Below are 24,013 nucleotides of genomic sequence, written 5' to 3' on the forward strand. Positions count from 1 at the left end.
ATTTATTTCATTGATTGCCTACGCAGGCTTTTTGTACTCAGCAAATGCTGAGCAAACACGAGGAGGGGGTCGAGCTTCAGCCGCCCCTCTCACATGACTTTGCTTTCATAGCCTTCTAATCAACCATCCCGGCCTCTTCCCGTCTATGACACAACCCCCCTCCCCTCATGTCTAAGATGAATCAGTGTCACCAGACCCAGAGAGGATTGCAGGGAACTAGGGAGCCGGTGGGGGGGGACGCATGCGCACTACGAGACCAGGCCGAGGAGGAAGAATCGGTTTTTCCTCTCCGTCTACCACTACGCTTGCGCAACAGCAGCAATGCTGGAGCGGGGCTCCCGAGCTTCAGCCGACCCACCGGCGCGCACGCGCAGTAGCTGGCTTTCACCCCCTCCCTCCCAATCGGCGGCGCGGCTTGTTATATAGGCTGCCTGTCAGCTGACCCTCCCGCATTGCAGACGACGCAGCCCGAGAGAAAAGCCGACATGCAGCGCTCCGCTCTCCTCGTCCTCCTTTGCTCGCTGGCGGCGGGTAAGAAAGCGAGGCCGCGCCCTCGGTCCCGTTAGCAGCTGCAGCTGTTGTTATTGTTATTGTTATCATTCAGGGAGTGGAAAAGCAGAAAGAGCCGCCCTGGGGTGTTCCTCGCTTTGCTTTGGTTGGGCTCCCATTTAAAAATAAAAAAATAGTTGTCTCTTCGCTTCCCTCAGGAGGAGGAAGGAGGGCGACGAAGGGGGAGAACAGCACAGACTCTTCGCTTTACCTCAGAAAATGAAAGCGGCGAGGTGCCTGGGAGGGAAGGGTGGCTTTTTTCCCTTTCTTTTTTAAAGGAGGGGGTGCTCTGCCTTCTTTCTTGGCCGCCATTAGAAAGCGCCCCTCTCTTCTATCTACAAGGCGACCCCCCCCCCACCTCAGCCTGCGTTTCTTTCCGCCACGGTGGATTTACCGGTAATATTAGAGGTGCCCCTATATGCTCGTTTTGGGGCGCACCTTGAGAAGACTTCCTTTAGAAGACCTGTGGTTTTTTTTTTATATGTCGGAGGCCGCCCAGATATTATTATTGTTAATGTTTCTGCAAGGCTTAGTAAGACAGCGGAAAACATTCGCCCTTACAGTGAAACACGCTCTGGAGGAGAAAAGCGCAAGTCGCCGCCAGGTGTGTTTTGAGGGCGGCCTCGGGGACCTGTTGTTCGTTTATTGCCAGGTTTGGGGCGTAGCCGAGCTTCTGCCCTCTTCTCCCCCCCCCTACCTTAAATGGGAACTGCCCGCCCTCGCCGTCATGGCCGCCATCTGAATTCACTGTTTTTCAACACACTCGTTACCCCCCCTCCCTCCCTCCCTCTTCTGGCCAAACAGCTGGTCAATGGTTTTGTAGTTGCATTTCTGCATAGCTGAGCCTGCTCTGATCAGGAGGCTGTAGTAGGTCACCCCACCCCACGTCCCTTCGAACTTGAGATGACTCCTCCCCTCCAAAAAAAAAAAAAAGGATCCATATTAATCCAACAAGGTCCAAAGCCCTTGTTTCCCAGCAGCGGCCTTTCAAATATCCCTGGAAGGCGAAGGTGTGAAGTTGACAGGTTGTCCTCTCCTACTTGTTCCCAGCAGCTGGCATGGAAGAGCACAATGCTTCTAGACATGGTATTTCATGATTGACACATCTGTCAACAGCACCTGGCCCTTCCATAAAGTTGTCTTGCGGCTTCTTCAAATGCTCCAAGCGTCCTTTTGTTTCCGGCATTTTAGCCCTGTTTTTATTACATATATGCATTCCCTGGGCATGAAAATGTCATAATGAGCCACTGAATCAAGCTTGCTCCCAAGAGATAAACAAGCTGTGATTCTTCAGGTGTCTGGCTCTCTTCTTATTCCTAGCTGTAAATTCTTAACTCCACTTATGGTGGTGCCATTCCATCAATTCCTTTACATTTCAGCTTTGCAGCCATACCCCCACTGGAACCCAAATACTTGCTTTGTTGTGTTGGAAGCTGTTATATAGTATAAGCAGGAAGCAAAAGACACTGCATTAAAATAACTGCAGAAAGGTTTCTTTTGAAGAGTTGATGGCAGCTGCAGTATATGCTGTGGAAAGCAGAGAATAAAGCCAATGAACCAAAATATATGCAGAAGAGCAGCAGCTGGAACATACAGTAAAGGTAAAGGGACCCCTGACCATTAGGTCCAGTCACAGACGACCCTGGGGTTGTGACGCTCATCTCGCTTTACTGGCCGAGGGAGCCGGTGTACAGCTTCCGGGTCATGTGGCCAGCATGACTACGCCGCTTCTGGTGAACCAGAGCAGTGCATGGAAACGCCGTTTACCTTCCCGCCGGAGCGGTACCTATTTATCTACTTGCACTTTGACGTGCTTTCGAACTGCTAGGTTGGCAGGAACAGGGACTGAGCAACAGGAGCTCACCCCGTCGTGGGTATTTGAACCGCCGACCTTGTGATTGGCAAGCACTAGGCTCTGTGGTTTAGACCACAGCGCCACCCGCGTCCCTGGAACATATAGTACAGCATTGTAAATAAGTCTGCAAGCTTTCAGGCCGCAAAAAGGTTTAGCCAGTCGTGATATATTGAGAACCTGAAGAAAGGGGGCAAGAAATAACCCAATTCTTAGTTGTAGAAAATGATCATGCCAGGATTTAGTTAGCTACACTACCAGAAGCAAGTAATCACAAGCCTGCTATGGTATTATGCGTGCTTTTCTGGCATTAACTACTTTATTAACCTAAAACATTTTGCAAAAGAGCTTATATATAGACTTAAGCTGTGTAGCCTCACCCATCCTCCAAATTGTAACTTAATGGGCAGGGTACTGGTTGGTATAGAGCAAAATTCTTTGGTGACTCTTTAATATTGCACCAGTACTCATGGCAACAATCTTCAGCCTAAAGCAGTATTTTCAACAAGAGGACTGTAAATTCTAGAAAATTAAAATTGCTACCATCAAGTATTTCTGGAATTTGCTTTGGATCTTGAGGATTGTATCTAAGAGGCATACTTTGAACATGGTTTCTCACAGCAAATGATACATAACTTTCTCAAAGCATCACAGAAACTTGTGGGTGGATAATCCAAAGAAAGCTTTATCTTTAGGTGTTATATTTTGCAACAATTAATGTTGTAGCACCAAGTATGACAAAACGGGTTGAATTGAACCCTCACGGTTTGTATACTGGTTCTCTAGATAGTCAAGCAGTAAATTTTAAAGGAATGGAAATAATCAAGTGCATCATGTAAAGGAAATGCTTTCAAAGTTACCTGAGGTGGAAAACCATACAGTATTTAATGACTATGAGCCACTAGACTACTGTTTATAGGAGGCATTACAACTCTGTCACTCTGCATATAACTTTTTTTTCTTATTTATTTCTAATAATAATTTATTTATATGCTTCCCATCTGACTGTGTTGCCCAAGCCACTCCAGGCAGCTTCCAACAAATTAAAAGCAAGTTAAAAACACAGCAAAGCATCAAACATTAAAAAACTTCCCTTTAAAATATTTGCTAATAAGGTCTTATTTATCAACAATAGTTATGACTGATGTTTTAAGTATAGGAAATACATGAACATAAATCTTTGGACAACTTCGCTGCTTTGTTTCCTCCCCACCCTCACAAACAAAATGCCCAGGATTTATAGGGCTTAATAAGGTCTGATTAAAAAAAACTGCTCTATTTAGTTCAATAACAAACTGTTTCATGGGGTGAAAATGAAATGTATGTACAGTCAAACTCATGTTACGTACGCTGCATAACGTTCGGGTTACGCACCGTGGCGACCCGGAAATAATGGAACGCGTTATTTCCGGGTTCGGCAGTTCGCGCATGTGTAGACGTGCCGAATCGCATCACGCATATGCGCAGACACGGCGCTTCATGATACGGACATCACGAGTTACAAATGGGGCTCCAGAACGGATCCCATTCGTAACCAGAGGTACCACTGTACTTCATAGGTAAAGCCTGAAAAGTCACATTGGGTGGAATTCAATATTGCACTATTATAAATGTTCCATCTGTGCAAGCATAGAGAGAATGCCCCCCCACCTTCCCTGTGCACTGTTCCCAACCCCCATCTATTTTATTTGGGGGGAGGCAAGCCCCATTGTGCAAGCGGAAGGAAGTCATTGTCCAGAGCTTCTGTTGACCAGATTCAGTTAAGGGATGTTTTTCCACGTATTTGATACATTCCTTGATTAATTTAAAGAACTACCATGCTTTTATTGAGGTTTATCATTAATCTAACTATTTGAGAAATTGGATTTTTTTTTAAAAAGTCCAATTTAAATAAAATCAGGGCAAGTCTCTATTGTTTTTTAAATTAAAGGCATTGATTTTTAGCCATCCTTTTATTAAAGCTCACTGTTGGTTGATGGGCACCTAGCTTTGGTTGGATTTATGTGTATAGTATTGCATAATTTTAAATAAACATTTTTGCTGTTTCAAAGCTTGGTGCCTTAAGGCTCTCCCTTGGAGATAACTATTATTTGTGAACGATAGTTAGTTTCGATAAATCTGGTGACTCCTCACAGCTGCATCTTGGGCAAAGTGTCAACCAAATGGATCACTTCAGTTTTTTCATTTTCTTTCCTCCTTGCTTTAAGGAAAGAAAAGAGAAAATGCATTGTACAGTGGTACCTCGGGTTAATAACTTAATTCGTTCTGGAGGTCCGTTCTTAACCTGAAACTGTTCTTAACCTGAGAGTGCCACTTTAGCTAATCGGGCCTCCCGGTGCTGCCGTGGTACAATTTCTGTTCTCATCCTGAAGCAAAGTTCTTAACCCGAGGTACCACTGTATTGGTTTGAGGTATGAATGCATTCCACAACATGCATGTGAAACAAAACTTGTGTATTTATTATTATGTCAATTTATATACCAGTTATAATTGTAAGTGATAAACAACTCAGTGGAGTAAAGGTAAAATTAGTTTTAACTATAAAGTCTGAATTCACTTAAAAGGCCTGCTGTAATAAGTATTTAGTATTAAACTGACTAAGCATTTGAGCTGCTGATTTCAAATACATGGCAAAAATGCTGTCAAGTAGACAGTGAACTGACATCCGCACTGTGATTCCAATATAGTGAAGTCTCTTGGCTCTGCAGAATTTAAGGTCCACAAATGCACCATTTCATGAGCTCACAAGTAAACTTCTGCCTCTTCTTCCACTCTCCTTGGTCCATATTGGGTTGCAGAAACTATTGAGCCAGAAACAAGGTTAAGTTGGGAGCAAGGGACTAGCTTATCTGACCATTTAATTTAAGTTTGAAAAACCTCTGACAACTTTGTATTGAAGCTTTTTTCACCCACAATTAAGAGCTAGAGAACTTTATTGCAAATAGGTCAAAACTTCTCAACTTCTGCCTCTAGAGGGTGCTTCTTGCCTTGGTTAAAAGCACCTTCTAAATCCATTCTCAAATGTTTCAATATGGGACATAGCTGTAAATTTACTCTACCTTTTAAGCCCTTTTAACAGGAAAGGCATGCACATTTTCATAAATTTTATGGAAGCAAGTTCCAGTGAGTTTGGTACATCTGATTTAGGATTATAGCCCTAAAGAACAAGAAGAATGTCATTTAGGTGTCATTTCTTTTGTAAGGTCTTGCACAGAATAGGAGTGACCTTCGGCCAATACAGAAAGCTCTAAGTTGTACAAAATGACTGAGCATCTGACATTGAAGCCTGTGGGAAGAGAGCACTTTATCAGTAGCCTGTGTCCTTCCAAGCGTTAAGTATCTTAGCCTGTCCTTGTAAATAATCCGTACTCCCCCTGCCCTGCCAATCTTCTGCTCTGTTTGACCATTCACCTACCCGTTGCCAAGATGTTTTACATGTGCAACACTAATGCAGCATCTCTGCTGGTTTGCAAATCCCTAGCTTCAGCCAGCTATACTTGGTGCCAGTGCTGGTATAATGCTACATTGTGATGAATGATGGGAAGGGAGGAAACGGATTTTGCACATGAGAAGAGCACATGCAAGCTTGATACTTGCTCCTCTAACCATGATTAAGATACTGGGTTTGTAATAAGAAAAAATGTGTGAGTATGTGTGTATTAATTTCAGTGGTACTTGAAATATGTGCTTTAGATTGCAAAGTACTGAATGTTCCAAAGGAAAGATTTATCTAGAAGTTGATTCAGCCTTGTGTGCAGCATAGTTCTCTGTTCACATAAGATTTGCAGTGTTACTTACCAATATCAGTAATGTAACTTGAAAAAGAAAGCAGCTACATCTGCATAGAACTATAGAATTCTAGGGGTGGAAGGGACCATTAGGTTCAAAGTTATCTGAACACAAATAATTATACTTAAACCTTGTTACACAAACATATCTGAACAGACACACTTTGCCTGCTTCCTTACTAGTTGTGTTTTCTCTCTTTGGCTTTTGCTGATTGGCTGCAGCAGTTTCGGGCAGAAAGCATGGAGGGAGAACTGGAGAGTGTGAGCATGTGCAAACAGGCACATGAGGTCTTTATCACAATAAATCTTCCATTCATACAACCTTCCACCTCCTATAGCAGGCTTCCTCAAACTTGGCCCTCCAGATGTTTTTAGCCTACAACTCCCATGATCCCTAGCTGGCAGGACAAGTGGTCAGGGATGATGGGAATTGTAGTCTCAAAACATCTGGGGGCAGAGTTTGAGGAAGCCTGTCCTATAGTCTATAGAACATGGACATTGGAAACTACCTGTATGTATCTACAGCAATTCTGATGAGACTTTTAGTTATCTAGCATCTAAGGGTATTTTACTGGGATGGACAAGGATATAAAGCAGCCTATGAATAGTTGGTTTTGTCTATTACTAGACACAGCCTGATTCTACCATTACATGTAGGACCTGCTTTCCTAACACAATGCGTTCCCAGGAAATTGTTCATTAAGAGAGTGTTTGCATAATGAACTGATTGTTTCCCATTACTTCCTATGGGAACATTTCTAATCCATGCTTTTGCCCTCACAACATGTTAGCAAGTCAGTTGTCAGTTTCTCTTACTCTTATGCACCTGTATTTAGTAAATGGTGAATACACAAAAATAGCTTCAAATGTATGATGTGAAGAGTGCTCCAGCAGTTAATGCTAACCTAGGTCTGTTCAGTTGTGTACAGTATTCATTTCTGTTATATGAATTTATCATTTTTATTTCTAAGGTTCTTTAAAGACCCTCAGCAGAATGAAACTACTTAAGTGGACTTGCCTGTTTTTGAACAAATAACCTGAAAACTAATTTCCCCCAACAGCTTTGGCAAGCCCCCTCCTACTGCACAGAGAGTGCGCAAAAGGTCCTGAGGTATGGTGTCAGAACTTGCAGACTGCATCTCATTGCAATGCAGTTAAGCATTGTCGGCAAACTGTTTGGAACAAGCCTACAGTGGTAAGTCGTAACTTTTTGATGTGACAGTAAACCGGAACTAATTTGTGTCTCCCTGGTAAATTTAAATGTTCTATAATCCATGCTTTCTGAACAAAGCAAGCATACCAACTGACTGTGATTATATTGGTTTGCAACTAAATAGAGCTTTTGTAATACTTGGAATCAGAACCCAAAACCTTTGGCCATGGACTTGCATATCCTTGGCTTAGAAGGAAAGGGCAGTGATGATTGCAATATAGATTCATATACACTGAGCATGATAACTTGAGTTGAAAGAAGACTAAGTTCTTAGAACTTTCAAGGATCAAGGACAGGTCATCACTGAGCATAATTGTCCCTTTATGTGAAAGAACACACAATCTGGCAAGTTTTTGGTGTTACGCCCCATGTTATTAAAGGCAACCCAACTTCTGTCTAATCAACTACAGTTTATATTTGACGAAGAACAAATATGCCCATGTACTCTGTCTTGTACACTTTAAGAGTTTATTAAAACTGTTCCCTATTTTATCCAAACTAGGAAGCAGACTTGGAGAGTAGTGCTTTTGCCTGATGTAGCCTACAATAGAACATGAGGCTTATTGCAGATATTTATTGCAGATATCTTGCATTTCTTGCCAATCCTAGGACAGGTCACAATAACATAAAATCACAAAATAAAACAATAATATTCCAGTATTTAATTTACAACAGATGGGGATAGATAAAATAACACAATTAAAGCAACAGTTGTCTAAACAGTCTCCAACATTGTCACAGTGCTCCGTAGTGAGTTCAGCTGAATGTAGCAGTGCTGCCATATCATTTCTAGCACATATGTTCAGAGAATTCTGTGGTGGCAGTGTTTTGTTCTCTGTGGTAACTTCTCAAATGATGCTTAATTGCATGACATTGTGTTCTGAAAATGTTGTTTCTGCTTATGCTATTAATATTTCATTCCTTCAAACAGAAGTAGAGATAGGAGAGAAATTAGTTTGGTCCCCCTTTTTTATGTCAATCTACCTAATTTGCTGTTCCTGAACCAGTACATGGAGAATAACATGGCTGACAGTATCCAATACTGCCAAGAGGTCAGGGATAATCTGTAAGGTTCCACTCCCTTATCCCTCTCCAACAGAGATCATTCATCACGGTGACCAAGGGTGTTTCAGCCAGAACCCTGGTTGAAATTGGTCAAAGCAATCAGTTTCTTCCAAAAATATCTGAAGATGTCCACCACCCTCTTTAGCACCTTGTTTAAAAACGGGGATATTTACAACTGGGTGGTGGTTAATATAAACTTTGGGGTCCAGGGAAAGCTTCTGAGGTTCTTTGAAACTGAAGTGACTGCTCCCTTGCACAAAGAAGTGTTTCACTGCCATTTGGATCCACCCAGTCAATCCCCTTCAGCTTCCTCTTGAAAGCCATGATGCATAAAAGTTGAGGCTATGTGTGATTGAACCACATCCTTGGGTTGCAGCAGCTGAATTTTCTCCCACTCAACCTGACTAGATGGTACTCTAGATCAGGCATCGGCAAACTCGGCCCTCCAGATGTTTTGGTACTACAACTCCCATCATCCCTAGCTAACAGGACCAGTGGTCAGGGATGATGGGAATTGTAGTCTCAAAACATCTGGAGGGCCGAGTTTGCCTATGCCTGCTCTAGATCCTGCTGCTGGAACAGTTATCAGTGGTGGTGTGAATGAGGAATTGTAATTTCTCTTAAGGGTAAGAGCAATAGTATGCATGTGTCCTAATTGATCAATATGTTCTCCTCAGAAAAGCATCCCTTGTGACTTATGCAAAGAAGTTGTAACTGTGGCTGGCAAGGTCTTGAAGGACAATGCCACAGAGGTAAGAGTGGAGCTTCATTGTGGTCTAATCCGATAAATAATTTGCAGGGTGCTAGTTCAGTTGATAATGCCCCCTGTATAAAAATGTACCAAACATTACACTTTCTAAATTGGAAATTGCCCTGTTGAAATTGAGTGGTGGGGATGAACTTGGATAACATAGTCATAGTTTATGAGCCCTTTAGGGACAGAATTATTGAAACGTATAAAACATTGATGTGAGCTGTTTTGAGGCCTTGCAATGGTGCAGGGATCAAAGTCAAATATAAAGTTCATCCCCCAGTAGCTTTTTTACTTAAAATTACAATTGCATTATCAGATTGTTGAAAGCAATGTAAAAAACCCCCACCTTATAACTCTACTGGTGGACAAATGCTACCCGACCTTCCTTGTTAGCACAGGAGTTATTACTTTTATTTGGATTACACTACATAAGGAGCTACAGACTGCAAGAGTTGCTCCTTCTATTCAGGTTTTTAGTGCTGATTTTAAAAATTAGCAACAGGTACAGTAACGGCATTTCCGTGCACAGCTCTGGTTTGCCAGAAGCGGCTTAGTCATGCTGGCCACATGACCCGGAAGCCGTCTGTGGACAAATGCTGGCTCCCTCGGCCTATAGATCGAGATGAGCGCCGCAACCCCAGAGTCGTCCACGACTTGACCTAATGGTCAGGGGTACCTTTACCTTTACACTAATTGGTTTGGAAATCATTAAGGGTTTCTTTCTGAAAATGAAAGGTAGGCAAATCTGTTCAGTCCTTGAGGCTATAAATCACCTATTTTCTGTTACAGGAAGAAATAAATGCCTACATGACTAAAGCATGTGAGTTTTTTCCTGACCAAGAACTGGTATCTCAGTGCAAGGAAATGGTGGATGCTTATTTGCCAAACATTCTGGATATGATCAAAGAGGAGCTTGTGAGTAGTCTACTGCAATTGAAGCAATTTTATTTTAATCCGAATTAATTGGACAAGCTAAACCGGCTTGGCTGCTTCTGTTTGGTGAACCTAATACTTCTCTTTTTCAAGCATTTAGATGTTGTGTGGTGGGTGATAAACCTTGATGGCTAGGGCTAGAAGAAGGGTTAGATCTGGTAGTAATAATTTTGGAGTGGAGCTTAAGCAAGTGCTGGCTGCTTAGCTCCTGTTGTTATTTCTACTTGATTCTTGGGGGGTCAGGTACCTGTCTGGCATTTCTTTTCTTTGGAATTTAAAATAGGTAGAAGCAAATAAACATGAAGTATTGTTTGTTGATCTATAGGATAATCCTGAAGTTGTATGCAGTGCACTCACATTGTGCCAGTCTCTTCAGAAGCATCTGGCAACACTGAAATTGCAGAAACAGCTTCAGTCTAACAAGATTCCTGAACTAGATTTCTCTGAACTGGCATCTCCCTTCATGGCTAATGTGCCATTACTTCTTTACCCCCAGGACAAACCCAAGCAAGAATCTCAGGTGAGAATGTAGCATGTCAGATTTTAACTGCAGTGGGACTGTACAACAAATGGGTTATTCCCATGGATAATTCTTAACAAATATAGCTTGACTGCACTCAAAACTCTGGAGTACAAGCCTGTACAGAAAATACTTCTTTGGTTTCAGCATTAGCAGTGTATGTAGCTGATGCTTATGGCAAAGTGTTCTTCTGCATCTGCAAATTAAATTATCCAAACCTTAATCGGTTTATCAGCCTGCTTCTTTACCAAATCAGAAGTAACAAAATAGACGTATCAAGACACATAACTGAGAGGTCAGTTCTGCTCATGCAGAGTTTTTATCTTGCTGTACTCTGGAATAATAATGATATAACCTCTCCAGGACAAAGATCATTAATGTAACAGGTTTAAATATTTATTGGTCAGAATTTCACTAATCCTTTCATGGTTTTAACAAGTTGAATGAATGAGTCTATAAGGTATATGCTATGAATGGATTTTAATTAAGAATCTTTGGCCCTAAAAAGTGACTCATCCTATTTTGGGGAGCAAACATCACTGCTTTTCAGGGCCTCTTGTATTAGAACTGGTTTAATGGAGGCCTTTCAGAATAGTATATAAAGCTTTGTTCAGTTCTTCTTTCAAAGATGTAATCTTAGTAAGTTGTGCTAAATGCTTGTCATTGCAGGGAAATGACAATGTGTGTCAAGACTGTGTTAAGCTGATAACTGACCTTCAGGAAGCTGTGAGGACCAATTCAACTTTTGTGACTTCTCTCATTGAGCATGCCAAAGAAGAGTGTGAACAAATTGAACCTGCGTTTGCTGATCTGGTAATTGAATAGATATGGTTATGTTTATCTTGTGTCAGTGGGATAAGTGTTACAATAAAGTAACAATTGGATTTTTAACGCCATTTTTAAAGACTAAGGTGTCACGTTTCTGAGGTGGTAGTAAAGCTTAAAAGTCTTCCACAGTGGCTCTAAACTCACACTATTTAAGCTCTAATTTTGCCCTATTTGGCAAGCCTGTGAGCAGAGTAGAAACAGGGAGACCAGGTTCAAATCCCAACTTGGTTATGATGCTCCCTTGGTGACATTGCCAGGATCACCATCTCTGTTTACTCATTCTTGCAACAAACTTGATAGATAAAAGGAGGGGATGTTTGCATCCATGAGTTCCTCTGATAAAGGATTGGATCAAAATGCAATCAGGCTTGCAAATCCAGAAGGCAATTTGTTGTAACATAAGGCAAATGACTTATTTTAGGAACAATATGGTGGCTTAAATGATACTGTATATATGATACTATTCACATTCCATCTCAAATCATCTTCTCTTTCTAATAGTGCAAGTCCTACATCTCCCAGTATTCAGACTTGGCCATCCAGATGTTGATGCATATGGTAAGAGGAATATTGTTTGTTAATAATTGCACTTCTAGTTCTGAAGGGGTCATTCTAATAGGTGTGATGTGAGGATTAATACAGTAAATGTATAGGATAGCCATTATAGTTTGACAGTGTCATAATTGAAGTGTCTCGCTTTAGAGGCTGAATCTAAGCTGCTGCTTACAGCAGAATACTTGCTTGTTAAAGGACCATTTTCTTTAAAGTGTGTTACCCAACCACGTGCAATCATTTTTGTATTAACAGAAGTTAAGTGAAAGATACTGAAGCTCCACCTCTGTTTATGGCAGCAAAGATAAATAGCACTTAGATTCATTACTGTATATTTTATCTGCACTTGGGCATTTTCCATACTACTTTCAGTGACCCGCGTATCAAAAAAGGAATAAATGTTGACTCTTAAGCATAGCAAAACAAACAAAACAAGTCTCCCCCTGGATTTGGTCTCTGGCAAGATTTCCTGCCTCTGAAAATCTGTGCACCATTCAACTGCTTGGTTATTTTCCTGTTAACTTACTGTGTCTTCCTTTCTCTCCATTTTGTCAACAGCAGGAACAGGTATGTGAGAAACTTGCTTGTGGTGGTGCCTTGCTTCTCCCCCCCCCCCCCGCCCCCCGAGGCTGTAGTTTAAACTCTTGCTTAGAGGTAGATGTGGTGTGACATAATTCAGCTTTGACAGATTCAAGGACCAGACAGTGGCTTTGGAAAAATACTAATTTCAAGTGCCGAATGAAATTTCATCTTGGCTATTCTGAACCAAAAGGGAGTCCCGATTTTTATTATCTTCTGATGTGTATTTTAGTAATGGAGCTTCAGAGGGCCCCATGAAGCTCATATACTCTGCTTCATAGGGTACTACAGCGAATGGGGCTTTGGGAACTTCACAGTGTTCTTTGGGCATAGCTGTTAAGTAACATTTCTAGGAAGACCTTGCGCCTGTCATAGTTTAGTGGCAATATGTGCTGCATGTGTAGTGCTGGTTCTAGTATTGTATTTGAGTGCATGAACGAGGGAAACACAAGGTGAGGGTGGAATGGGGAGAGGAAAGGTTCTTCCATATCTAACAATCGTGCTGAATTTTTTCCCACCCTGGTATATCTGCGCTTGCATGAGAATTTTTTGGGCAACAGACTTTAAAATGCTGAAGCTTATATGCCTTGCTTTAGATAGCTTTATGATAGGAAAAGTGCATGCTACTTCTTGATCTCCAGTTTACAAAAGGAGAGAGAAAATACCTGGTTTTGCCTGTGTTTAGAAATAGGGAGGACTTTCTCCATCAAAGGCTGTCTGGGTGGAAACACCTATACTAGGCAACAAAGCTTATACTGTAGTAGGGAAAGCTTGTGCAGTAGCTTCTGTTTATAAAAGCATGATTTTAGAATCACCAGTTGCTGCAATTGTATGGTATTTGCAACTTAATGGACCAGCCCATATGTATTGCTAAACAATGGCTACTGCAACAGAAACAAGCTGCAGCAAGCCTTGGGCTTCTGAATATTCTATCCCACCCTCCTGTGACATGGCTGTGAGGAAGAGATAGGAAGAAGCTCTTGCTTCTGGTTCTGGGTTTGTTTGTTTTTTGTCCAAACCCAACTTGTGTTAAGCTGGTTTGTTTCAGCATACTGTAACTGAGATTAACCTGATTTTGGATATAATGCATAACCACAGTTTCCATCTTCTTTCCTTGGCTATGCTAGGAGGAGTATGTTAGCCCAAGGTTAACTGCAGTTTGTTTCTGTCATGCTAAGCTGTGGTTTATTGTGATGTCCAAACAAGCTCACCCTCTTTTAAACAATATTGAGTTTGTCCTGAGAGAAACAGGATGCTGGCATAACTCTTGGAAAATATGTAGAAATGTTCTTAATTTCTGTTAATTTAGCTATATGTGATGTATATTTCAGTACCTTGGTACACATTCTTTTTCAAATGGCAAGCTACTTGCACCGTTTTCCTCATATTAAAAGACCAGGGGTCAAAGTAAACTAAAAGTAACTGCCACTAATTAAATAGCATATTCCATTTGAATATGCTTAGTAGTGTACTGCAGCGGAGAAGGAATGGAATGGAAAGAATGAGGGTGTTTTGGGGGCAAAGGAAGTACTTAATATAATTAAACAATTAAACTAATGGAGCAATTGTTTTCTAAAAGGTAAAAAACCTGCAGTGGTTATGGTAGTTGAGCGTGATATAAATTTTGCATTATCTGTAACAGTCTGCATGCAGATACACTGAACAGTAAATTGCAGGTAGGAAAGCTTGTGTCTTTCAAATATGGATAGGCCTAATATCTTATTTGAGTTCAGAAAAAGAATTCAAATTGTCCAAATGCAATTTTGGTTTTATCAATGGCTGGACCTTGTTCTTTTGTGTGGAAATGTGAATTGGCCACTTCAAAATGTTTTAATGCAAACTGCTAGTTAGTGTCATCCTAGAAACACTTATTCATGCCTGCTGAAACTGGGCATAAATATGGTATCCAGTAAAACACCTTTTAGAGAATCAGTAATTTACTGGCACACCCAAGTTTTTCCTTGAGTACTGCTTAAATGTAGCATCATGAGGTATGTTGAGCAAAGAAATCATTGCATTGACTCTGAATCTGCTCTCCTTTGGGTTACCATTATAAAGCATTCAGCTTTGAGGAAGAAAATCTTTTCTCTAGTCAACTTTTAAGCATTTTGCTTCTCTGTACAGTTAAATTACTAAAGGCAGTTCAGTTATTGGAGAAATTCAAACTGAAAGCTCAAGTACAGTCATACCTCTTGTTATGTCAGTCTATGGTTGCGTTTTTTCAGGATACGAACGCGGCAAACCCGGAAGTGTATATTTCCAGGTTTTGCCGCATGCGCAGGAGTGGCGTGCTAGTTGCAGACTTTTCGGGGTGCAAATGGCACCCCAGAATGGATTGAGTCCGTAACTAGAAGTACCACTGTAGTATCATCTGAAAGGCATTTGAGACTCCTTTCACAGCTTTAGTGTGTGGTGTGCTAATACTTGACTAGTTCTCTTTCCTGCAGACTATCAGGAAATAATTGGAACTGTTCTTTGTGTCTCCAGCAACCCCAGGTTCTTTGTGGCATGGTTGGATTGTGTTCTTCTCTGAAATCTGTGCCTCTCCAGACTCTGGTACCTGCAAAAGTTATCTCTCAAGAAAAGGTAAAACCAGTTGAGGTAAGGTTTGGTGTTGAGCAGTCCATATAGTACTCTTGGTGTGGGATGACGTTATGATACATTAAGTGGCCATTATGATACATTAAGTGGCCATTATGATACATTAAGTGGCCATTTGATCTTTTATTGATGGATTAGAGCACAGTTTGGGGAAAGTGTATCAGTATGTTAACTTACTTTCTGAGTATCTGGTTCAGCCTTGATGCCACTAATGTCATCCAGTAGATTCTTGCCATCATAACCAGGGGTTGGCAAGGTTTACCTTGCCTGTGCTGGTTCACTCCAGCAGAGATCCCTTCGTGGGCCGGATCGCGCGTGCGTGAATGCGCCCACCCACGATTGTCTGCATCTGTGCAGACGCAATTTCTGGCACTGCGGAAGCAAGTTTAGCACAGCACACTGGGACTTACCAAGCGGGCCACTCAGTTCGGGGGCAGCTCGTGGGCCAGTTAAATGACCCCCATGGGCCGCTTGTGGCCCATGGGCCTTAGGTTGCTGACCCCTGATCATAAAGCTTACTATAATATTCCAAGGAAGCGTGTGGCTAATGCATACCTAGATGAATCCAGCTCTCCATGCACTTCTTGGCATGTCAAACCCACAGTTCAATTGGAAGAAAAGTTCTGGTTTCTAGGCACCAGAACCATACTATATAGCTCCAGCCACCAACCTTAATTATTTTGTCTATGCACTCCTTAACCAAAGCCTGAATGCATATGTTTATTTATATGGCAAATACAGAGGCAAATAACAAAAATATTCAGCCTTAGCATTGTTTTACTATAGTTATCAAGGCTTCTGCATGCAGTTAAGATTACATCTTTCCATAATAGTTATTTGATTTCTGATTTTAAATTTTTATATGGTTTTTTATGGTATGGCTTTCTGTATGACTGTTTTAATACATAACTTATGAATAGTGGTGCATACATAATTTCATAAATAAAATATGGAGGCAGATACAATTGCTTTGTTTATACAAAGAAAACCATAGTAGGGGAGGGACCATAGTTCAGTGGTGAAAGAACACATATTTTGTATGGAAGAATGTTCTGTTTTCAAGCCCTGGCATAGCCCGTTAGAAGGGGTCAGGTAGAGGTGATGGCAAACACCATAGCCTGTGACCTTGGAGGACTGCTGCCTGGCTGAGTAAATCTAAATTCAATGGCATTATAATCTGACCAGGTATGAGGTGGCTTACTAGGAAATGGATTAGTGATTTTGATAACTGAATGTTACTTAAATTGCCTGGAATTTGTTTGTTCTTCCCCTCTCGGCATAAGCAGTTCCTGCTGGATGGCAAAACTGTGCACTGTCTTCTCCCTCCCTGCCATGTATACCTGGGCTTATTTGGATTCCATCCACATGCTATAGTTCAGGCATAGGCAAACTCTGGCCCTCCAGATGTTTGGGATTACAATTCCCATCACCCCTGACCACTGGTCCGGTTAGCTAGGGATGATGGGGATTGTAGTCCCAAATATCTGGAGGGCCGGAGTTTTCCTATGCCTGCTATAGTTGAATAGCCTGGGACCATCATCCTAAGCCCCTTGTCTCTGCACATAGGATTCTGTAGTGAAAAGGGGGGGGGATACAAAACTGTTTGTCTTAGTCTTCTGCCTTTCCACAAGTAACAATTGGTAGTCGCTAAGCAAAATGTGTTTTTTTTGTGATATGGGAAGAAAAGTAAAAGTCTAGATTGTCTAGTACTCAAAAGTGTTCACAATTTTGCCACAGCTATGCATGCCGCCTTAAATGTTAGCCTCAAATAGTGGATGCTGTCCATAGCTTTTAAAAGTTACGGATTTCATTTAAGGGATTGCACAGACTTTAGTCAATAGTAGAACCTGAAAATAATACAATTTAGGTTATTTTTTTCAGAGACAAGCAGTGTGACAAATACAAAGGATTTATGCAAATGTAATTTTAAAGACTCATGTATTCTGTAAACTCAAGTGGACTTCAAACCAAAAGTCATACCACATTTCATGTTTTTGTAGATGGTGGTCTTCTAGATGTGTTAGGTGTTTGAGTGTATACTGAACTGCTGTATATGTTATTTATTCCAATATACAGAATAGCTTGAGTCAAACAGAATCTTTCTCTCTGTGTGATGCATGTACGATAATGGTAGAAGAGGTGGCCAGCCTTCTGGAAAGCAATAAGACAGAGGTATGTATCTTTTACCTGCGTATCTCTTAGGATAGGGACACTAAATACCTTTCCCCCTAAATACAGCTTGCTATCTAGGTGCTATTTGCTTTGGTTGTTAAAGAAGTGTTAGTATCGTAGCAATAGTATGCCTAGGTTTTTATAGCATAACTTCATATTATGCTTACATGATGTCTATGAGTTTTTCCAACTTCTTACAGAGTATTTGATGAATCAGAGTCCACATTTTCCTTTGTTACAGTTTTGTGTAATCCACATTAAATAGCTGTATGCCACACTGAAAGTAATTAGGAGAGTGGAATAATAAATAGGACAGGTATTGACATCTCTTTGCTAAAAGAATGTATTAACTCGCTAAACACAAATAGCTTAAGATTCTAACTTGGTAAGTAGATGATGTCCCTTTACGCTCCCTGTAACAATTACAGTGGTACCCCGCTAGACGAATGCCTCGCTAGACGAAAAACTCGCTAGACGAAAGGCATTCGCTAGCGGAAGGCTGTCTCGCAAGACGAATTTTTCAATGGGCTTGCCTCGCAAGACGAAAAAATTTCCGATTTTTTTTTTTCCCCGTCAAACCGCTATTCTCTCGTTGGTGCTTCGCAAGACGAAAAATTCGCTATACGACAGCACTCGCAGAACGAATTATTTTCGTCTAGCGAGGCACCACTGTATCATGAAAGTTACTTTACTTACATTTTCATTTTGTATGTACTAGGAGGAGATGGTTTATGGAATGGAGAAAATCTGTTCTGTGCTACCTGAAAAATACCGACAAGAGTGCAAGGACTTCGTGGATGTCTATGGGAAGTCTATAATTGACATGCTTTTGGAAGCAACTGATCCTAAAACGGTGTGTGTGCTGTTGAAGTGCTGCTCAGACAATACTTTGCCTGCTGGTAAGAACTTGAGGAAACAAGTACTCTATACTAAGCACTCCTACATGTTATTAGTTGGCGCCGCACGGTGTTTTTTCTTTTCAGTATTGCATATTTTAGTTAAGTGTCTATAGGAAAAAACTTTGAACATTGGACTCCTCTTGTATTTTCAGAAAAAATTGTTCCAGTGCAGCCGCAGGTTGGGGATGTCTGTGATGTCTGCAAGATGATTGTTGCATATGCTGACAAGGAATTGGCAAAAAATGCTACCACTGCTGAAATTGAAGATTTTCTGGAAAGAATCTGCCGCATCTTGCCGGAGTCTGTCAGTGACCAGGTAAAATAGATAATACAGTTCTAGACACACATGTATTTAAAGCTTAAAACATTATGTGTGACTGGTGAGCAGCATTGGCTTCTGCTCTAATCTTCTGGTTGTATGTTGTAACCATGCCTGTATGTGGGCAAGGCTTGACACATGAGCACAAGACATACTAGGTACTGTGATGTATTTTATTTCCTTTGCCTGTTGCATTATTTCTTTCCTCTGTGAGAAGGAGCAGAGCACTAGCCTCCTGGTGACCTGGCAAAATTAACCTTTCTCCTCCAGTGCTTTATTAACTAGTCCTTAACTGGGGTGGGATGCTGATTTGAGTGGCTAGTGGTCTTATTTCTCTCTCCTTCCCCACCCCAGTTCTATGAGATGGTTACTTGGAGTTTCACCAGCCTAAACCACAGAAATAACTTACTGTCTGCTAGCATATGCAACTGTTTGAGCATTAAGAGCACAGCATATTGTCAGTTGTGGGTGGTGGATCAAAAACACATAAGCAACAGGAATGCTGAAGGTGCACAGAGGAGTGCATCTCACAACAGCCACAAAGAATACAGTCACTTCAGTGTTTCACAGTAAGTTGCTGGTACATTGAACTTAGCACATTGTAGACCTGCAGTCAAAGAAAGGAAGAGCAAACATTTCTGCAAATCCCTTGTAAAACAAGACAGGTTGCTGTACCCACAGTTTATTGCAATTGACTAGGAAGCTGCAGTTGCTTGCATTGCGTAAGTGTACCGCAGTGGCAACCTTTGTCTTATCTGTTCATTGAGTTTTTCTTGGCGAGAGCAGTCATTTGAGGACTGGAGGATCCAAAACAAAACCTGATGTGGACCATGGGTAAAATCATTTACCCCATGATGTATTACATTCAAAGTCATTTGCCACTTTTTGTTCTCATGCCAGCAACAAACATGCTTATCTGCATTCAAATGTAATGGGGCACATGTGAAACACAGGGGTGCATGCTCTTACTTGTATCAGTTAACCCCTTGAGCTGTTGAAATGAGTAGGATACTTGTCCCTTCCCAGAGGTGATGTGTTGGTTCCCATTCAGCATTGACTTTATCAGGGACAGAATCCCTGGTCAACTTTATACTGGGCATGAATAGAAAGATCCATTATTCCCCAAATTATTCTGTTCATAGCAGCCTGGGTTAATAATTGTTAATAAATTCACAGTAAAAGTGCATATTTTGGCAATTAAAAAACCACCTGGCAAATTGATTTAATGTTTGTATTAAAAACCTGTCAGTAACACATTCCTAGTTATCATTCAGATAGTGCATACAAACCATGGGATGTGGTGGAGGGACATGTTTCAGTGCACTTTTCTATGGGAATAATAGATCTAGAATGGAAAAAGAGGTGTCCACAATAGTTGATAAATACTGGTATTACCAGCATTTTGTAAATCACCTCTAATGACTCATTCTTTGGTAATGCTAACAGTGTAAGTCCCAGTCACCAAATGACTTGAATTGTATATTGCAAGCCCTTCTGAATTTACAAGCTATGTGTGTTGTGTATGCCCTGCTTTGGGAGCCTGTGGCCAAAAGCAGCATGTACAAATAAATGTATAATGTATAGTACAAAACACAGTAGGTAGTATTCAAAGCATTTGTTCCATTTGCACAAGGACTTTTGACATTGCAGTGGGATTTCCTCTTCCTGTGTGTGTTCACCTGCCCCGTGTACCTGTTCTGTGGCGTATCCCAGACCTCTTGGGTAGATGTGGGGAGGGGGAGAGTTCATTGCACAAACAGAAGTCATTGCATTAAGTGAAAGAGTAAACTGGATACCTCCCAATGGTTAATATTCACCCAAGTTAATAATTTACATTCAGATCATTTCAGGAGAATTTAGTGCAGGGGTCGGCAAGGTTTACCTCGCCTGGGCTGGTTCACTCCAGCGGAGATCCCTCCATGGGCTGGATTGTGCACTTTCCGGTGTCTGCACAGATGCAATTTCCAGTGCCGCGGAAGTGAGTCCCCACGCCGTACTGCGCCGGTTTAGCGCAGCGCACAGGGACTCACCAAGCAGGCAGCTCGGTTTGGGAGTGGCTCATGGGCTGGTTAAACGACCCCCATGGGCTGCTTGTGGCCCATGGGCCTTAGGTTGTCGACCCCTGATCTACTAAAATCTTCCACTGAAACTACTGAGTTTTGCATATATTAACTTCAGTTGAGTTTCATTCAGTGCAAAGAAGTGGCCTTAGTTCTTTACTGTTTTTTTAAAAAATCATATCCATGATTAATTAGCGGGGGCTCAGGTCACGTAATCTTTACTTTTCCTTTGTTTATCAACAGTGTGTTCAGTTTGTGGAGCAGTATGAGCCAATGGTTGTGCAGCTATTGGCAGAAATGATGGATCCCACTTTTGTGTGTAGTGTAAGTACCACAGCTAGTATGGCTGTACATATGTAAAGCTGGTTGATATATTAATGCATGGGATGATACCAAGCTAGGGACATTGTCTGAGAACCCTCTTTGAAATAATTCTATTTAAGTCCATTGATTTTAATGGGTCTGCTCAGTCCTAGTGAAACTTGACACTTTTATCTTGGGAAGTTATATGTGGCTTGTAGGAACTACTGGGAAGGACTAATCTATGTTTTATCAAAATGGAAATTGGAGCTGCAATTAATTGTCCTTCATCTTGCAGAAACTTGGAGTTTGTGTGACATCATCCCAGACCATTTTGGGAGCAGACGTATGTGTCCGGGGACCTGGTTATTGGTGTAAGAACATGGAAACTGCAGCCCAGTGCAATGTGAGTAAATGAGATTTTGGCATACTTTTATATTCCTGTAGGTTTCCCAGTATTTCTGGCATCAGCTATGCTAGAATAATGGCCTAATGAATTTTTTTAGCCACCTTGTTAATATTGTGGGAATTGAGTTCACTCTGACCTTGCCTTGAACCTCTCTTGCTTTCTCTCCTAGGCTGTTGAACACTGCAAACGTCACGTGTGGAACTAGAAGAGGCAGTGGCTTTGGCCAAAACTTTCATTCTTGAAGAAAACAAGAGGCGAGCATTAGGCTGGCAAGAATGAAACCTTGGTATCCTGATCTCTCCTCCTCTTCACTTGACCCCCACCTCCATTGAAGTTCCTTTTTATGAATTTTCTGGTAGCCGTGCTACTACCCTGGAAGGATCCACAACATTGACTTATTTGCAGTTTTAGATGTTTATGATCTGTAAGAATAAACAGTAAATCATCAATGTTGATCAATTGGCCTGAGTGCCTTTGAGAAGGAGTGCTTACAGTATGTAAGTAAACGAAGGACACCACTGCTATATCTGGATATTAAACATAGTGACTAATTTTTAAAGGCGCTCTTTTTGGTGACTGGCTTGTGTCTTTAATGCTGTTCATTAAAACACCTGTTGAAACTATATCCATTTGCTTTACAGTTGATTGGTTGAGGAATTCCTTAAATTGTTTGGGCTGGGGCACAGCTGCATAACCCACACAGGAATACATTTCCTTCCACAGAAATAGTCCAAAGATGGAATGTGAATATGCCTATGGCTTTTGTGCAGCTATGGCTCTTAAGTCTTGAGACCACCATGGAATTCATTAGTGTGTTGCCAGAGTTGTGTTCTCATTAAGTAGGTGGCTGATAGCCCATGTAGTTAATACTGAGTGTTGAATTCAGAGCCTATGGAGCAGACAATACCAGTTGCTACTATGTGTATCCCAGCTTTACACACCAGGTGTTCAGGATAGTTGCAATGCATTTTTTTAAAAAAAACAACAACAAACTACTTTGGCGGCTTTTTTTAGGGGGGATATAAAACTAAAAAGTTGCCACAAAACTGGAAAATCAAGCTGTGTACCTAGTGTGTTTTGACTGACAATCGCAATGCATGAAACTAGTTCCCTAAATAAGAACAGACTTCCCACTCATTTTTTGTTAGAATAGTGTCTGAATATAAAATTCAGAGGAACCTTGGCAAAGTGGTATTGGGGAAAAAGTGTGGTTTGGAAAAAGTCAAATTTTTTCATTTGGGTTTTGGAAAAGCAGATCATTTTTTTTAGTGCTGTCTATCATTCTGCAGTGCTGCTGCTATCTTGCACACTGCAGCTATTTGCATGACTAGACATTCTCCTAGATAGTGACAGCGCCAAGTTCAGAATATTTAGCCACAAAATGTCATGTGATAATAGTATGCATAATGACATTTGGTTGAGGACACCTAGTATGTGTGGACAGAGATGGTTCATGAAGCCAGTGATGGTACTCCAAGGCCTAGATTGCGGATGGTGCCATTTTCTAGTTTGTTTGTAGCTTCAATATATTTTTCCAGGTTTCATCCAAGCAGGTCAACTTGAAAGCTGAAGAACAGTACTTGGTGGAGGGGTGAGAACTATCGATTACACTAAGTGCCCCATAACTCTTGAATGCATCGTTTTCTAAATAATTTATTCAAGATAGAGGATGGTAAATGGAAAGTTTAAAAGTCAGTCTCTTCAGGTTTTTTAGTTTTAGCATGTTAAATTTAGGCACACAAGATCTTCGAAACTGTTCAGTAAAACAATTGGTTTAGAATGGAGAGCAAACTAATTTTAATGGCAGCAAACTAATTAATTGTTCAAAGTAAGCTGTTGACTGTTTTCAGCTTTATTTTATACAACATAGATGTATTGAGGGCATTGTCTTGATTTTTATCCAACAGATGTTTATGTCTGCTCTTTGGCTCCAAGTTCTTGCTACTTGAAAATGAATATACAGTTCCAAACAGCTGTTCTGTTTTGTTTTAATCTTACTGTGGATGTTGATGATGGCATTTGCTTAATGATCTCATGCACTGATGTAGGGTGAATATTTGCTGCCTCTCAGTAATGACCTTTCTTTCTTGGAGGTTGTCAGATTTTAATGCAGGGCTGCGTAGTGCAGTTGGAATTAGACACAATTTTTTTTTTGCTTGAATTTCTAAAATGTGTGGATCTCATAGAAGTTGATTCTGTAATGGACATGAAGTCTCTCAGAACTGGGATCTTTCATCTTTTCGTGTGTTCTAACATACTACATGTTTTCGTTCTGGTTCTAGTGGCATAAACCTTTCTACCTTCTAGGTATAAACTGGGAGAAAACAAGAAAATGCTTTAATAAACCACTTTTTCCATTAAAGCTTCTGTAATTCAAAATAAAAGTCTTAACTAAATAAGTCAGCTCTGTGTCTTTTTAAATAAATGTAACTTTGAAGTTGGTGAGGCCATGAATGAGGTCCTGATTGAAGGCAACTTGGTAGTGTGCTACTAAGCGTACTATAGTAAGCTTTGCCTGGAAGTTTCTAGGGTTGCCTAAAAAAATATATATATACAGTCTGTATGCTGTATATATATTTCAATGATAAAAGAAACTATTATAAACAGAAAATTGTAATTA

The 24,013-nt window shown here is 40.9% G+C and overlaps 1 protein-coding gene across 2 annotated transcripts; it reads left to right on the forward strand.

Annotated features, from left to right (window-relative positions):
- The first annotated feature begins 387 nt into the window (after positions 1 to 387).
- Positions 388 to 22,364, forward strand: LOC117046732 (prosaposin-like). Of its 2 annotated transcripts, XM_033149070.1 has the most exons (15): positions 388 to 531; positions 7,251 to 7,384; positions 9,145 to 9,219; positions 10,011 to 10,136; positions 10,480 to 10,674; positions 11,344 to 11,487; positions 12,004 to 12,060; positions 12,613 to 12,621; positions 15,121 to 15,234; positions 17,311 to 17,406; positions 18,125 to 18,305; positions 18,458 to 18,621; positions 20,928 to 21,008; positions 21,283 to 21,390; positions 21,563 to 22,364. In XM_033149070.1, exons 1-15 carry the CDS (start codon positions 486 to 488, stop codon positions 21,596 to 21,598), a joined length of 1,566 nt encoding a protein of 521 aa, XP_033004961.1. In that variant the 5' UTR covers positions 388 to 485; the 3' UTR covers positions 21,599 to 22,364. The 2 variants fall into 2 exon arrangements, with proteins under 2 accessions (XP_033004961.1, XP_033004962.1); XM_033149071.1 differs by lacking the exon at positions 12,613 to 12,621.
- Positions 22,365 to 24,013: the final 1,649 nt, after the last annotated feature.

This window comes from Lacerta agilis, chromosome 5 (genome assembly GCF_009819535.1).
Source record: "Lacerta agilis isolate rLacAgi1 chromosome 5, rLacAgi1.pri, whole genome shotgun sequence".
NCBI classification, from domain to species: domain Eukaryota; kingdom Metazoa; phylum Chordata; class Lepidosauria; order Squamata; family Lacertidae; genus Lacerta; species Lacerta agilis.